General features: G+C 41.1%; 1 protein-coding gene across 1 annotated transcript in view; it reads right to left on the bottom strand.

The window, feature by feature from the left end:
* Positions 1–16,580, bottom strand: part of LOC127969652 (interferon gamma receptor 1-like) — a 32,244-nt gene extending 15,664 nt beyond the window's left edge. Inside the window, exon 1 of the mRNA XM_052571706.1 lies at positions 16,413–16,580. Within this exon, the coding sequence (XP_052427666.1) occupies positions 16,413–16,482 (70 nt within the window). The 5' untranslated portion in view covers positions 16,483–16,580. The remainder of the gene's footprint in view (positions 1–16,412) is intronic.
* Positions 16,581–18,449: the final 1,869 nt, after the last annotated feature.

Below are 18,449 nucleotides of genomic sequence, written 5' to 3'. Positions count from 1 at the left end.
GAATCTTCTGTGTCTCCGCTGGTTCCGCCCAGCCCTGAATCTTCTATGTCTCCTGTATTCCCTCCCAGCCTCCCTCTCCCGCCTCTCCCCAAGCCTGCTGGTCCCTCTACTCTTTCGCTGGTTCCGTCCAGTCCTGATCCTCCTGTCCTTCCTCCCATCCTTCTCCTCTCTCCTCCTCCTAGACCAGCCAGTTCCTCGCCATCCCTGCTGGTGCCAGTCAGTCCCGCAGCTCACCCTCAGTCCGCGCCATCGGGGCGCGATGGTTCGCCGCTGGACTGCCAGTCTCCAGCTCCGCCTTGGCGCGTTAAGGCCCTGTCTCCGCCTCCAGCCTCCGAGCCCTGGACTCCTCCTCGGTCCTTCGACCCAGCGGCTCCGCCTTGGCTCTTAGCTCCCTCGTCTCCACCGTGGCCTGTCATCCCACCTGCTCCACCGGGCTCCCTCGTCCCTCCGGCTTCACCTTGGTCAGTCGTCGACCATCCGCCACCTCGGGACTCCTCTCCTCTGGTTCCACCTCGTCACTCCATCCCTCCGGCTCTGTCAGGCTCCTCCTTCCCTCCGGTTCCACCTCCATCCTCGGTCGCTCCGGCTCCACAGCGGTCTGCCAGGACCCCGCCTCCGCCTTGGTCGCCTGAGCCTTCTGCTCCACCTAGGCCCTCCGGAACCTCGTCGTCACCCTGGCTCTGCGGCTGTGCTGCTCCATCTTGGGCTCCTCACCCACCGGTGCAGTCTCCGCCTGTCGGCTCCCTGGTGTCGTCGACCCTTCCTTCACCATGGCTCCTCCCGCCGTCGACTCCACCTTGGATCTCCGTCCTGGCTGGTCTCTGGTGGACCATCTGGCTCTTCCTGCTCCTGTCTCCTCCCTGGCTCCTTCCTCCATCTCCTCCCTGGCTCCTCCTTCTGTGGTCCCTGTCTGCTGGCCCCCTCCTGGAAGTCCGTCCTCCACCGGAACCTCCTCCCAAGTTCCCACCCACGCCTCCCTCTGTTGTTTCTACGGTGCGAGGACGCACCTACCGGGAGGGGGGAGTACTGTCACACACCTGGACTCATTTAATGTGTTTTTGCCCATGACCCAGTTTCTGTCTTTCCGTGTTTGATTAGTTCCCAGGTGTGTCCATTATCTTCCTCATGTGTTCCATGTCCCTGTTAATTTATGATTCCATCCACCTGTGTTTCCCCAATTATCCTTTGTACTTAAGCCTTGTCCTTTCAGTTCTGTTTTGTCGGGTCTTCATTACCATTTGCATTTGCTACTTACGTGTGTCTACCTCTGTGCTCCATGTTGGATATCCCCTGTGTTGGATATATTAAAAACCTTATTCCGTTTATCCTCGACTCCGTATTCCTTCAGGCAGCGTAAAAACCGTGACACCTATTGCTTGTACACTTTTTTCTACCACATCTTTTCCTTCCCTTCACCTCTCTATTAATGTGCTTGGACACAGAGTTCTGTGCACAGCCAGCCTCTTTTGCAATGACCTTTTGTGTCTTGCCCTCCTTGTGCAAGGTGTCAATGGTCATCTTTTGGACAACTGTCAAGTCAGCAGTCTTCCCCATGATTGTGTAGCCTACGGAACTAGACTGAGAGATCATTTTAAGGCCTTTGCAGGTATTTTGAGTTAATTAGCTGATTAGAGTGTGGCACCAGGTGTCTTCAATATTAACACTTTTCCACAATATAAACATTTTCTGAGATACTGAATTTGGGACTTTCCTTAGTTGTCAGTTATAATCATCAAAATTAAAAGAAATAACCATTTGAAATATATCAGGCCGTGTGTAATGAATGAATATATTATACAAGTTTCATTTTTTGAATGGGATGTCACCCCTTGACATCTCTTCTTTCTCGACAATGTGAGTAATTATACTGTCGTTATTATACTGACATTGGAGCAATTCTTCAAGCATCCTAATAGAAATCCAGTTGACGGTAACAGAGGGAGTACCGATTTCATCCTTGCAGTTACTGCTAATTTCTGAAAGTCATTGGCTTCAATGTGTGGAATTTTTACTCTGTCCAAATATGGCCATTTGGAAATTTCCTCCTGCATTACTATATTTTCCAAATTGACAGGCATTTTCTTCAGGAAGGGAGAAGAATGTATTATTGATACCGCTTACCTCTAAACCAGAAATGACATTACATGACACAGGCTGTTCTTGTCCTATAGTACGGAGAAAATTGTTAAACCTTTTTCCTCTAATGTTGAGCTCATTAATCAGTGTTTCATGTTTTTGGACTGCTGTTCTGGAAGTTGACCTTTCGTTTGACTGGATTATGATTTTTGGATTCCCCCGTTTGTGTGTGCGAATCGTGACAGAAGGACTCCATCAAACCTAGATTCAGCAGTGTGGGAATTGCCACTGCACAAGATGGTCGCCAGCCCAGCACCACTGCACAACATGGCCACCAGCCAAGCACCACTGCACAACATGGCCACCAGCCAAGCACCAAGCACAGTTGACTTTCCAGAGCCGAGTCAGGTCTACGTTGACTCTCCAGAGTTGAGTCAGGTCCACGTTGACTCTCCAGAGCCAAGTCAGGTCCCTGTGGACGCTCCAGAGTCGAATCAGGTCCCCGTGGACGCTCCAGAGTCAAGTCAGGTCCCTGTGGACTCTCCAAAGTTGAGTCAGGTCACCATTGAACAGGTCCCCACTGATCAGGTCCCTGCTTATTTTTGAGTCGAGACAGGTCCCCACTCATCAGGTCCCCGTTGACTTTCCAGAGTCGAGTCAGGTCCCCGTGGACCCTCAAGAGTCGAGTCAGTTCTCCGTGGATGCTCCAGAGTCAAGTCAGGTCCACAACAGTTTTAATAGTTGGTGATTTTAATATCCATGTCGATAATGAAAAAGATCCATTGGGATCAGCATTTATAGACATTCTGAACTCTATTGGTGTTAGACAACACGTTTCAGGACCTACTCATTGTCGAAATCATACTCTAGATTTAATACTGTCACATGGAACTGATGTTGATAGTGTTGAAATTATTCAGCCAAGTGATGATATCTCAGATCATTATTTAGTTCTGTGCAAACTTCATATAGCGAAAATTGTAAATTCTACTTCTTGTTACAAGTATGGAAGAACCATCACTTCTACCACAAAAGACTGCTTTTTAAGTTATCTTCCTGATGTATCCAAATTCCTTAGCATATCCAAAACCTCAGAACAACTTGATGATGTAACAGAAACTATGGACTCTCTCTTTTCTAGCACGTTAAATACAGTTGCTCTTTTACGCTTAAGGAAGGTTAAGGAAAACAGTTTGACACCATGGTATAATGAGCATACTCGCACCCTAAAGAGAGGAGCCTGAAAAATGGAGCGCAGCTGGAGGAAAACAAAACTAGAGGTATTTTGTATTGCTTAGCGGGAAAGTAACCTATCCTACAGAAAAGCATTAAAAACTGCTAGATCTGATTACTTTTCTTCTCTTTTAGAAGAAAACAAACATAACCCCAGGTTATAAAGCCTCAACGAGTGTTGACATTTCCCAACACCACAGCAGTAATGACTTTATGAACTCCTTTACTTCTAAAATCAATACTATTAGAGATAAAATTGCAACCATTCAGCCATCAGCTACAGTATCACATCAGACAGTGCACTATAGACCCCCTGAGGAACAGTTCCACTCATTCTCTACTATAGGAGAGGAAGAATTGTATAAACTTGTTAAATAATCTAAACTAACATGTATGTTAGACCCTATACCATCTAAGCTCCTAAAAGAGGTGCTTCCAGAAGTCATAGATCCTCTTCTGACTATTATTAATTCCTCATTGTCATTAGGATATGTCCCCAAAACCTTCAAACTGGCTGTTATTAAGTCTCTCATCAAAAAAACAGAACTTGACCCCAAAGAACTAGTTAATTATAGACCAATCTCAAATCTCCCTTTTCTGTCCAAGATACTAGAAAAGGTGGTATCCTCACAATTATATTCCTTCTTAGAGATAAATGGTATATTTGAGGATTTCCAGTCAGGATTTAGACCGTATCATAGTACTGAGACTGCTCTCCTTAGAGTTACAAATGATCTGCTCTTATCATCTGATTGTGGGTGTATCTCTCTTTTAGTTTTATTGGAACTTAGTGCTGCGTTTGACACAATTGACCACAGCATTCTTTTGCATAGAACACTTTGTTGGCATCAGTGGAAGTGCATTAGCATTGTTTAAATCGTACTTATATGACCGCCATCAGTTCATAGCAGTGAATGAAGATGTATCATATCGATCACAAGTGAAGTATGGAGTACCTCAAGGCTCAGTACTAGGGCCACTACTCTTCACGCTTTTATATGTTACCCTTGGGAGATATCATCAGGAAACATGGTGTTAGCTTTCACTGTTATGCTGATGATACTCAGCTCTATATTTCTTTGCAGCCCGGGGAAACACACCAGTTTGAAAAACTAATGGAATGCATAGTCGATATAAAAAACTGGAAGACAAGTAATTTTTTACTGCTAAATTCAGAAAAAACAGAGGTGTTAATTATAGGACCTAAAAACTCCACTTGTAATAACCTAGAACACTGTCTAAGACTTGATGGTTGCTCTGTCAATTCTTCGTCATCAGTTAGGAACCTAGGTGTGCTATTTGATCGCAATCTTTCCTTAGAAAGCCACGTTTCTAGCATTTGTAAAACTGCATTTTTCCATCTCAAAAATATATCTAAATTACGGCCTATGCTCTCAATGTCAAATGCAGAAATGTTAATCCATGCATTTATGACGTCAAAGTTAGATTATTGTAATGCTTTATTGGGTGGTTGTTCTGCATGCTTAGTAAACAAACTACAGCTAGTCCAAAATGCAGCAGCAAGAGTTCTTACTAGAACCAGGAAGTATGACCATATTAGCCCGGTTCTGTCCACACTGCACTGGCTCCCTATCAAACATCGTATAGATTTTAAAATATTGCTTATTACTTATAAAGCCCTGAATGGTTTAGCACCTCAGTATTTGAATGAGCTCCTTTTATATTATACTCCTCTACGTCCGCTACGTTCTCAAAACTCAGGCAATTTGATAATACCTAGAATATCAAAATCAACTTCAGGCAGCAGATCCTTTTCCTATTTGGCGCCTAAACTCTGGAATAACCTACCTAACATTGTTCGGGAGGCAGACACACTCTTGCAGTTTAAATCTAGATTAAAGACCCATCTCTTTAACCTAGCATACACATAACATACTAATATGCTTTTAATATCCAAATCCGTTAAAGGATTTTTAGGCTGCATTAATTAGGTAAACTGGAACCAGAACCACTTCACATAACACCCTATGCACTTGCTACATCATTAGAAGAATGGCATCTACTGTATGCTAATATTTATCCGTTTCTCTCTTGTTCTGAGGTCACTGTGGCCACCAGATCCCGTCTGTGTCCAGATCAGAGGATCACTGCAGTCACCCGGATACAGATCCCCTGTAAAAACCTTTTCTCAGAGGACATCCAGGAAAAGACCACAGGAAACAGATGATTCTTCTGCACAATCTGACTTTGCTGCAGCCTGGAATTGAACTACTGGTTTCGTCTGGTCAGAGGAGAACTGGCCCCCCAACTGAGCCCGGTTTCTCCCAAGGTTTTTTTCTCCATTCTGTCACCGATGGAGTTTCAGTTCCTTGCCACTGTCGACTCTGGCTTGCTTAGTTGGGGTCACTTCATCTACAGAGATACCATTGACTTGATTGCAAATTAATGCACAGACACTATTTAAAACTGAACAGAGATGACATAACTGAATTCAATGATGAACTGCCTTTAACTTTCATTTTGCATTTTTGAGACACTGTTTTCCAAGTGAATGTTGTTCAGTACGCAATGTATTTTGTTTAAAGTGCTATATAAATAAAGGTGACTTTGACTTTGACATTGATCAGGTCCCCATTGAGTTCCCAGTGTCGAGTCAGGTCCCCATTGATCAGGTCCCTGTTGATTTCCCAGTGTCGAGTCAGGTCCCCATTGATCAGGTCCTCGTTGATTTCCCAGAGTCGAGTCAGATCACCATTGATCAGGTCCCCATTGATTTCCCAGAGTCGAGTCAGTTCCCCATTGATCAGGTCCCCATTGATTTCATAGAGTCTAGGCAGATCAACATTGATCAGGTCCCCGTTGATTTCCCAGAGTTTAGTCAGATCACCATTGACCGTCCAGAGTCAAGTCAAGTCTTCATTGAACATCCAGAGTCAGGTCAAGTCACCATTAACACCCATGAGTCAAGTAAAACCACAGTTAAACCTCATGAGTCAAGTCAAGTCACCGTTGATCTCCATGAACAAGGTCAAGTAACTGTTGATCTCTGTGATCTTGGTCATGTCACGGTTGTTCTTTATGAGCCCAGTCAAATCAATACCATTCTTCCAGAGCCTGGTCACGTCTCAGCTGAACTTCCAGAGCCTCATCACATCCTGTCTGTTGTACCCAGCAAAGCTCTCTCGGCCTGTTTTATTGCTGTCAAGGAGACTGTTACAGCGGTGGCGGCAACTGCTGCCCTGGTGGGCTTCTTTCTTGTCGGTAACAGCTAAGGTGGTCCTCTGCGCCGCTGTTGGGCCTCTGACTCGTCCGCACGGCTGTGGTGATCCTCTGTCTTGTCCGCACGGCTATGGTGGTCCTCTGCTCTGCCCTGGTGGGCTTCGGTCCCGTCTGTTCGGCTATGGTGGGCTCCAGTTCTGCCTGTGCCTACCCGGTGGGCTCCAGTTCCACCTGCTCCACCCTGGATTCCTGCTCTGTCAGCACTGCCCTGGGCCCCTGAACTCTCTGATCTGCCCTGGTCTCTTTAGTTTGTTTTGTTGTTGTTTTTTCACTTCCTGTCCTCTGTTCCCCACTAGAGGTTTCACTTCCCCTTATCGTCACCCCACTTCAGTACTGCATTTCACTCAAGCCCTTATCTGGACTAATCACTTCATTGCACACAGCTGTTCCCACTCACATTGTTTGCACCTGTCCATATATAACGTTTGTTTCTGTCATTGTCATGGAGTCCTTGGTTTATGTCACCCTGCTTTTTCGCGTTCCCTAGTGTTTGTCGTGTTCCATGTTTTTGGACTGCTTTTCTGGATGTTGACCTTTTGCCTGACTGGATTATGATTTTTGGATACCCCTAAATAAACTGCATTTGAATCTACCTGTTTGTGTGTGCGAATCGTGACACTTTGCTTACATGTCCTGAATTCAAACAACTGAAACAAATTCATCTCAATCTTTTCTCGATGTGACTTCTTTAAAGCACAATACCTTTTTAATACATGACTGCCTTGACATAACAAGCAAGTCTTGTTTTCATTGGTCTTGCTCACTGAACAAATCCCTTGTTGTAAGTTTTTAACTGGAACTGAAGCAACAACATTTGTAGCAAAACTGTTTCCCTTGAATATCTTATTAGGTTTGCTTGCACTTTGTTGTTCAATGAAATCCAAAAGATGTAAGAAATTAGCTATTTCTTGGATCAAATGCATTAGCTCACAGGCTGTTTCTCTCCAACATTCTCTCAGCTTGAAAGGTAACTTCATTACAACAGTTCTCATATTAGTTGGCATACTGAGCTCTTGCATATAAAATATATTCTCAATAAAATAACAAAATGAGCGCAGAAACAAGGAATTTGCATATAACCCTTGGGCGTCCTCTATCTTTATCAAGGGCCAGCCTAAAGCTTTATCTATATACACAGCAGATACTTAAAACTCATTGCCAAATTGTTTCTTCAAATGATTTGTAGCTAATGAATACCCTATTTCAGGATCAAGATGTTGGCAACTCTGAACCAATTCTTTCGGTTGTCCTGTGGTAAATTGCTCCAGAAAATACAAGCAATCCCTTTTATATTATGAGTCCTTTCCTCAATACCATGCTCAAACGCTTGAATAAAGGGTACATAATGGAGTGAATTAACATAAAAGACTGGAATCTCTCTATATGAATGTGTGTGAGGTTGTGCTTGATGTACCAGATATGCAGTGAGCTCTTCCTGCCTCTCAAACAGAGGTTCATCTTGAGATTGAAGAGGGTTTGTAGCTTGTGTTGTCATATTTCCCTTGGATCCTGTTTATGGTGAGTACTGCTGTCATGAGTGTTCAATCCTCCTTTGTGCTGCATCTTTGTTGATTGTAAATAAATATTACAAGTAGCACCAACTAGTTGTGATGGAATATTAGAGGAAGCACCAACTGGTATTTGACTCATTGGCACATATGCAGTAGCTTGTGGATTTTTATTTTAAATATTTTATTATACATCCTCTTTATTGATTGTTATATTTAAAATATTTTATTTCCATTTCATTCTAGGATTTTTTATTTAAAACCTTTATTATATCACTGTAAAACAGTTTATACCATCACCAGATTATATTTGAGGGAACATATTATGATATGAGGTCACATCATCTTTGATCTTGATTCATCCATCTCGCACGCTGTCCGTATTTTCACAGAGAAACCTCGCCATGCACAATCTACTGTTGTACGGCTTTCTCAGCACCAAAGTTAGCCTTTCCATCATCTCTTCTTCCAATTCCTTCTCGGGGGTTTTAGGTGAGTATAAGAAGTCCATGTCTAAGTATTTTTCACAGCTCTTTTTCTGATTTCCTCAGAAATCCGAGGTGGGTCCTATTTATCTAAGCGAATCCAATCCGATGCCGCTATTGGGGAAACCCCGGTCACCGGATGGAGCCGTGGGAATGGGGGCGGTCTTGAGTCCTACGGAGGAGATCGAAGGAAATAAAACAGGAGCAACGACAGTGAATGACGAGAGAGGACCAGGCCTGGGTTTGATTTTGTTTGTGCGCGGCAGCCGGCCATTAAGGGCTGCTGTGCTGTTTTGTCTTCATTTTATTATTAAATGTATTTTGATTGTCCGCCGGTTCCCGCCTCCTTCTTCCCGATGATTGTGAAGTTTGTACATCGTTACAGTGGTGCCGAAGCCCGGGAGAAGGAAGGACACGCTGCTGAAGATCCCTCGCCGCTGTGGTGAATCCAAGTGTGCCGCCATGGACGCTCGAGGCGGTGGGCTGGAGTCAGTTACCGGGGATGGGCGAGCTCGCGGCTGACGTCCATGAGGGAGTTGAGGAGTCGCTGCCGTTCACCAGAGGGCCGGAGCCTGCTGCCGTCCACCATGATGGGGAGGAGCAGGGAACGGGAGACTCCTGCCGGCTGCCCAAAACCAGAGGAGCCATCCACCGGGCGGCAGAGGAGTGTCGTGCCGTCCGCCGAGGTCCGTCCAGTGCCACCGCCAGGCACCATGGAGGAGATCACCCAGCTGGTGGAGGGCAAAGCAGCGTGTCAGGGAACCTAATTTTTTCTTCTTCTTCTTCTTTTTGCTCCTCTCTCCCTTCTCTGGTCTCTGTCACTCCTCATCCTTCCATCTCCTTTTCTCTCGCCTCATCTGTCCTACCCCCAGGTTCCCGCAGGTCACCGTGACCAGGCCTGAGTTTTAGTTTGTGGTTTGATTTTGTTTGTGCGTGGCACTGTTTTGTCTTCATTTTATTATGAAATTTATTTTGATTGTCCGCCGGTTCCCCCCTCCTTCTTCCCGATGATTGTGAAGTTTGTACATCGTTACACAGAATTATCACTTTTGCCACTAAGGCCGACGACACACTGAATGCGTGGAGCAAGTGTCTCAGCTGCGTGGCGTGTCTGTTATTAATTTGGCTCCCATGTTAACAGGTTAGAGCTTGCAGACTGCCTGCGTGAGACGCGCGTCTCATGTGCGGCTCAAGCCGCGCGGAAAACACGTGCATGTTAAAAATAGAACCGACGCCTATTTTTCACGCGACACGTGCGCGTGTTGGAAGCGTTTCCAGGCAAAATAGGAAAAATATTTTTATATGTCATTTTGAACACAAATACATATTAATTCATGACATTTTGATATTTGAAAGTCTATAGGTTGACATAAATTCAGATATAAATTTAATTAACAAAATAAAAATAAATAATAATCGATTTTCAAATATTGCACCTGTCAAACATAGTCTATTTTGCCATCAATACTGTTGACGGTGTCCTTTATCAGTAGGCGTAGGTGTAGGTGTGTAAAAAAAAAAATTGATATTGTTGTCATGAAGACAAGAGCCTGGTCTCCCTACAGCAGCAGCAGCGTGTCAGGCACGGTTCTGGTGTTATAAAGACACAGAAAACGCGAGTCAGCCGCCACGCTCCTGACACGCAGCAGAGACGCCACGCAGCCAATTAGTCACCGGCCTAAGAAATGTACACAATCGTGCTACACCTATCAGAAGGTCCACACTCTGCTCACACTACATGCGTACCGCACTCACGGCAAACCACCTCTTACAACTGAGCCAGGGCTGGCTAAACGAACCGTGTGTGTGTGTGAGTGTGTGTGTGTGTGTGTGTGTTCACCCTTATTCTCCCATATTACACACACAAAAGTCTCTACCCACTCGCACTCACCCATCAGGTGTTGTCCCACGACTCACTCTGCTACGTTGGGTCCCGCGATCGTAATTGGCAAAATTCAAATAATTCTTTTTTTTTTTTTTACATTTCAAAAAGTGAAACTTTCATATATACTAGATTCATAACATGCAAAGTAAAACAATTCAAAAGTTGTTGTTTTTTTTTGGATCAGCTAAATGAATAATATAATGTAATGGATAAGAGCTCATAGCTCATTAAAGTAAAAAAAAAAATTATTAAATATGAAAAAATATTAAATAATCTTATAACTAGGGCCGGGACTCGATTAAAAAAATTAATCTAATTAATTAGAGGCTTTGTAATTAATTAATCGAAATTAATCGCATATAAATATTTGACCTGAGAACAGTGAGAAGTAATTTTTTTCACATGGATTTATAGTATACCATTGAATAATGACTGAATACATAACCTTAAGCAACAAAATATTGTTTATTTTTATTCAACCAAGTCTAGCAGAGCAGTGCAATTTTTGCCATTAAGTGTAGCTATAGCATATTTAGAAACAATTTAGAAATAGTACATTTTAGAAATTCAGGTAGCTTATAGGTGCTGGAACCTTCTGTAAACAGTTTTTTTAAGTAATACACAATTCTGTCAATTACATTCAGAACATTGGAAACCATGACTATTAGAAAACATCTTTCTGTTACTTCAGAGGCCATAACATACTAAGTCCAACTCTCAATAGCCTTGGCCAAAACAATAAAGAGTTTAACATAAACTGCCAGTTGCACCAACAAAATAATACATAGTTCAACATAAAGTGTAAAGTCCACGCTAGCTGCTATATGTTTTGCGTTGAGGTGATACTTGAGGTTCGATCCACAGTTGCCAACTCTCGCGAGACAAATACGCAACTGGAGCTTCAAAAACAAGCCCAAAACAAGCCCAATATTATTTGATAATTTATTTTCCGCATTAATATTTATTAACAATAAATGAGCCTGCAACATATTAAAGTGAAAACACTGCTTTATTAGAAAAGGATAAACTGATTAGGAAAAAAAGGATAAAAATAAATAAAAACGTTCCTCATCTCCGATCACCTGTGAGGCTGAATCGGATTGGGGAGAAGGAAAAGGACAAAAAGACAAGAAGGGAAAGACAAGAGCATTAAGGTTAGCTGTAACATATATTTAGCTTAATAAAATAAAATTCTCCTCTTCGTCGGAGGCATTGTTTGTAGAAATTGGAATACGTGTGTTTCTGTAGATCATAGAGCGCGCCGCCTGCACGTTGAACGTGATTTTACTCCAATGAGGGGGATAAGGGGGCGGATTCAGCGGAATGTTTTGTCGAATGTTACGCCACAGCACTTATACGATTGCACTGATTTGGCTATATCTTTAAGCAGACAGTGTCAATCAATGTATCAGTATCAATGTACACCATAGATGTAAAGAAAACGAAGTTGCTTGTCAGATTGTCCTAACAAGCAACCATCTATTCTTTAATAAGCCCAAAAATGCAACCGCAACCCGTGTTGTTTTTACGCGACTTACAAAAAAAAAAGCCCAAAGTCGCGTTTTATAAGCGCAACTATGGTTCGATCATGTGCTGCGGTGATATGCGAACGCTAGTTGGTGCTTCAGTATAATCGGTCCGCCGAAACTCATCCAGTTAGAAACGTTCCACGGTGCAAAAATAAGTTATTAAAAATGCGGGAAATTTTTTTCTGTAACTAATTAATCTCAATTAACGCGTTATTTTTTGTGTAATTAATTAATCTCAATTAACGCGTTAAAGTCCCGGCCCTAATATTTACATTTGAGTTTAATTTAATGACCATCGCTACCGTATAAGTTACAGGTGTCTCTTGTTCTTTAAAATCACAATAATGGGGAAGACTGCTGACTTGGCAATAGTCCAGAAGACGATCATTGACACCCTCCAAAATAAGGGGAATGTCACAGAAGGTAATTACTGAAAGGTCTGGCTGTTCACAGAGTGCTGTATCAAAGTATTTAAAAGCAAAGTTGACTGGTTCCAAGTGGTTTGCTGACCATGATATTACTGTGCTTGCTTGGCCATCCAAAATGCTTGACTTGAACTCTATATGGAATCTGGGATATTTTCAAGAGAAAGATGAAACAGTCAATCCAACTATCCAGGTGAGCTGAAGGCTCAATAGTGCCTAAGCAGTGCCACAGGTGGATCTCTTCCATGCCACACCTCAGTAGCTGGGTTTCCATCACCCTGCGCATTTTGAAGTATCGCATCAGAATTGAGTGATGGAAATGCTAAATTTCCACTAAAAATGCTGTAATTCACAAAAACGTTTCTGATTTGTGCGAAAAAGAGGAAATGTGGATAATGGGAAATGCATTTTGTGAATAAATTACTCCAAATGCATCAAAAAAGTCAAGTGACTTAGCGGTACTGGATGGTAAACCTTGTTTATGGAAAAATCTTGTTCTACAGCACCTAAAATGTTCTTATGGTTATTCAAAAATGCCTGTGCAAAGTCTGTCAAAGTATTTCTGTATAATTGCCTCCCATAAGTGTTAAACAACTGCATTCCCACACAGCAGCATCCACCTCCGAAAGCAATAACATTTTGAGATACTTTATTTTTTGACTTTCATGAGCTTTAAACTCTAATCATCAAAATAAAATCTAAAACTTTTGAAATGTTTTACTTTATATGTAATGAATCTTGAATAATTTTTGAAATGCAAAAAAATATAGATGCACCTGTGTATATATGAAGACTTCAAATGCAAAAGCCTGTAAGTGCCATCCTAAACACTTTTAAAATTATTATATATATTTTTTTCATTCTATGTTTGGGCTTTGTAATTTCACTTTATTGGCAATGAATAGGTTGTTGCCATTAAAGTGAAATAACTGAACTTAAATATATGAGCCTGGTAAAAATGCTCATATTAGAAGAACATGTTAGGTGCTTGCAGGCTTTGCATTTGAAGCCTTATATATATGAACTTTGTGTTCAGTCAGCATCGTGCTTTTGGGCATTCATGAGTTTCAGCTGCATACTTTCAATCTCTTTATCACGTCTTTTGCTCACTCTTTCAGTTCTTGGTTATCTGGGCTTTTCTTTACTATGTGTTGTGGTGCTTTCTTCTGTGTTGGATTTACCCTGTTTGGATTATTAAAGACTGCCTATGCCTGTACACACACTGTTGCTTTGTTTGATTATTGATTATTATTTCAACCAACACCTCCATGTACTCAATCAAACCAGGTTTAAGGCCACACTGATTTGCAGCTGTAACCACGTGTGATCACAGATCAGACCTAACTGTGGTTTTACTGTGATACAAGTGTGAAAATAAACCCAAAGGCTGCATACCATGTTCTAGAACCAAATAAAAGAACTAAATAAAGAACTAAAACTCAAAAATAGACAAGAGGAAGGACGTGAAAGTGCGAAAGAGAAATAAGAAAAGGTTTAACACTCAAACACATAAACAAATATTAGAACTCTAGACCCAAACATTTGTTTATTAAAGAGACAAGGCAAACTGACACTAATGACTTCAATAGAGATAAGACATCTGCTAAAGTCAACCGTATTGAGTGGGACTCCAGCTGGAAGCCATGTGATGATCTGCCATTAGAGCAAGAGAAATGAAGATCCTACATGCAGATGTCTCTGTTAAGATATATGATATCTAACAGATCATTCTAAATTCAGAAAAAAGAAAAAAATAGAAATAGTAAGATTTTTGTCATATAAAATAAATGCTTTACTGTACTGAAACAATGTGATAACCAACAGATGATAAACAACTCTATTTATCTCTTGAAGACGTTAAAATGTTTAGCATGCTGATAGACTGCATTTTTTTTAATTATCTGTCTGAAGAGATAAAAAAAATGACCTCACTAAGTCTTGAACCAAAAAAAAAGCAAATAAAAGAAAAAAAAAATGTTCCTCGAATGTTTTATTAGGCAGTTCACATAATATAAATAATAACAATAATAATAAAAACAGGAACAATATATAAGAACAGAGAGTAATTTAAGTGTATTGAAGTCATTTTGAGCAGTGGTTGTCTCACAGAGCTGATGATCTCAGCGGCTCTGTAACATCCATCCCAGACAGTGTCTCAGGATGCAGACGGCCTTCACTGACCTTTCCTGCCATAGTTTGTGTAAGATGAATGGTACCTCTCCAGGAATTTGGCTATTAAATAAATTTTTCCTAAAGAAGCACATATCATCGATTGGACTGGTCAGTCATGGCTTTCAGCTGTCAGATGCAGAGCCGGATTAACCAATAAGGGCACTTGGGCCAGTGCCCAGGGGCACCAACCATTCACAACAACTAGGGGGGCACCACATGACACAAGCTTTAAAAATATATTTTTCGTAAATGTTATTATTAACTTGAAATTCTTAAAAGACCATGCATAACTCGTTTATGAACACTAACTTAACAACAATAATAATAGATTATAAATAAATAAAGATTACATGACCACTATCAGTCCCTCCCCTTCCGTCTCCAATCTGTTGGTCCACAACAAGTATGCGCAAAATGTGTAATTTTTTTTAACGGCTACAGAAAATGAATCAAAATGGACAGACGTCAATTGAGTGGTTTTGCAAAAAGAAAGTTAAAGAAAGACAAGGATGCTAGACGTTTAGCTACAATTCAAAATGTTACAGGGATCGAAAGATTTGTTTATATATTTGCGTTATATTGCCCAGGGGCACCACACTGTCTTAATACGGCCCTGGTCAGATTCTCTAATACTCTATATTATGCAGTACAGCAAACGGCTCATTCTGATAGCTGTACTGGCACTCTTACCACAAACTCACTGTCACATCTGCAACAATCTTGTGCGTCATTCATTAATCTTAGTAAATTTCACCAATCAATGTTTTTAATTTTGGCTGGAGTTCAAAATGCAACTGCCTCAGTCAATGTAGTTCTCTTATCGCATTTTATCTCCTCATGTGTTATTTGTTGTCTTATTTTTATTCTTTTAGTCAGTTGTTCTTTCTTGTTCACATTATATTTCATAATGGGACTGATTAAAATATATGTTACAACAATGCAGAGGCGTCATGACCAAAGTGATGTCTTAACCAAGTGGATTTTAAATACAGCTTCCAAAAGATAAAAAAATAGCCGAATTATATTTTTTTTCTATTTGATACAATCATACCGGTGTGATTAGATCGTTCAGTGCGTCATAGCATCAGCTGCTAAATTCAAATCTGCGTTTGCGCTTTGGCCTGCGCTGCAGAGACGGACGCGTTTGTACAGCGCTGCAGTAGAACTCCTCACACACGATTCTGTTGAGTCAGCGCTGAAATGCGTTTCGTTCACTTGCTCACTGTCTGAATTATAAACAACAGAGTGCAGATATACATACGAATGTAAGTAAGATGTTCATTTAGCAGTTTAAACAGCTTCAGTGATTTAAATGGGAGTTTTAAGAGTGCCTGAACTCTGGCTAGACAGAAGTGAAAAAGTTATTTGATAATGTAGAATGTTCTTTGCTCTTTGTAAAATGAAAATGTTATTAACTGACAATAGGCCTATTTTTATTCAATTCACATTAAATACAAAGTCATTCGTATTAAAACTATGTTATGACACACTTATCTGGTACTTAAGTAAATTATTTCCTTTAAATATATTCTTATATAATGTTTAAGACATTTCCTGATAAGTTATTGCGTTTGGAAATATCCTGAATAAAAATCGAATCAAATAAATCTATTAGCTTATATCTGTTATGCAGTGCTGCTGTGTCACATAACCCCCCCCCCCCCCCCCCACACCCCCTCACTCATGCACACCTGAGACACAAGAACGACCCTCTCCAACTCAACACCCCCCCCCCCCCCCCCCAAACCCCCATTCCACACACACACACACACCTGCCCCCTCAAAACTCATGAGTGTATGACGCTCATGCAACGATGTGCCATCGTTAGCACGAGAGGCTTCAGTAAAATAATACTCACCAAAACCAAAGACTCCTGGAAACAGTAACGCGCAAACGACACCAAACTGGACTACAGCATGCTTCGACATTGTCAGAAATGTGTTTTGTAACCCGTTGCAGGGCGTTCCTGTTCCTTAGTGGATGTTCTCGTCTCTCACGCACTTGCTTCTGGTGCCGATCTGACAGGGTTGCCAAATATTCCGCCTGACTTGGGGGAGGGACATCATTCTGACAAAATTAGATACATACGTAGGCTAATGTAGGAATAAAAAGAAAAATGATTAGTAATAATTGTCCCGATAAGCTAAGACGTCCATAGAAAAAAAGTGCTGAACAAATGGGTGCCGTAAACAGGATTGTAATTACAATTAATTGTTCCCCCTCCCTCAAATATTATGGAAGTAAAAAAAATATATATAATAATAATAATTAAAAATAAAACTACTACAGGGGTCAAAATAGAATTTAAATAAAATATATAAATAGTAAATAAATAAATTGTAATTAAATTGCATTATTTACTAATTACAATTGTAGCTGCAGAAGTGTAAAAAATACTCAAAAATTTTACTCAAATGAAAGTACAAGTATCTGCTCAAAATCATTCTTGAGTAAAAGTAAAAAAGTACAACTTTAATTTGTACTCAAGTATTAAAAAAGTAGAAGTACTTTTTTTTCCCCGACATACAATACAGAAGAATGGTTAAAGGGAGGGAACGAAAAAAATGCAATGGCACATGTAAAACATGTATATTTAGTTAAACAACAACAAGTAAAAAAATTAAACCCAGCGGAACACCAAAAAAAAAAAAAAAAAAAATACAGGGAAATGAATTAAAAGCAAAGTCCATAATTTCCACCCTCATGCCATCCTATATGACTTTAATTTATCAGATGAACACAAAGAGTTTGAAAAAAAAAAAAAAAAAATTTCTCTTTATATAATGGAACATCCAAAAATGACACTTCAAAAACTATATACAAAGAGAATATGACAGACCATGCATCCCCTATTAATGAATCATTGTCTTCTTAAGTGAAACGATAAATACCAATGTTCTAATATTGACTGTCATGTTCACTTTGTGTGGTTTCTGAAGTGGTTTCCCCTTGAAACATCTGGGATGACAGAGGTTCAGTAAATGGTGATAGAATTGTCATTTTTGGGTGAACTATCCCTTTGAAGAGCAAGATGTGATGGAGAGGCTAGAAATATATTCCAGACATAATACAAGAATGTGTTGATTAATGAGGAGAGTCATAGAATTAAAACATACAACGTTTTTAAAGGCCACTTTATTTGTGTTGTCTTTTCAACGTCACTGTATAAAAGGACAATTTATCTTAATTATGTTTATTAAATGTTTATTTTTGGGATGTTTTATTTATCCAGGACGACCAGCAGGCTGCCCCCGATCAAGCCGGGTTGTACCAAATACCCGTGAGTATTACGGGGAGTACCTATCGGGCTTTGGTGGATTCAGGTTGTAACCAGACCTCCATCCATCAAAGCCTGATACAAACGGGGGCATTGGATACGGGCCGCATGGTTAAGGTGAGGTGTGTGCACGGAGATATAGTGGAATACCCTGTAAAAGCCATAGACATCAAATTTAGAAGAAAAAAGCATTATGTGGAGGTGGCCGTTAGTTCGCGCCTCCAACATCCACTAATTTTGAGAACCAATTGGCCCACTTTCTAACAATTATTGGGGTGTTTAACAGTGGATGCCTCTGGGAATAAGAGATGGCTGGGGGGAGGGCGAGCCCTCAGGTGGGAGAATCTGTGCCATGACCTAGTGGGGCTGTCTCAGGGGAACCAATCGGTTTCGCGAGGCTAACCCTCTCCAGTCGCGATGACTTCCCCCTTGAACAGTCCCAAGATGCGACTCTCAAACACGCATTCGAGCAGGTCCGTTTCATCGATGGGCACCCTGATAGCGTGCTCTCTTTCCAGTATTTTGCCATTATTAAGGATCGGTTGTATCGAGTGACCCACGACACTCAGACAAAAGAGGATACAACCCAGTTGTTAGTACCTCCGAGCCGTCAGGAAA

This window comes from Carassius gibelio, chromosome B13, assembly GCF_023724105.1.
Source record: "Carassius gibelio isolate Cgi1373 ecotype wild population from Czech Republic chromosome B13, carGib1.2-hapl.c, whole genome shotgun sequence".
Lineage (NCBI taxonomy): Eukaryota > Metazoa > Chordata > Actinopteri > Cypriniformes > Cyprinidae > Carassius > Carassius gibelio.
This window is presented reverse-complemented; position numbering and strand designations above follow the sequence as displayed.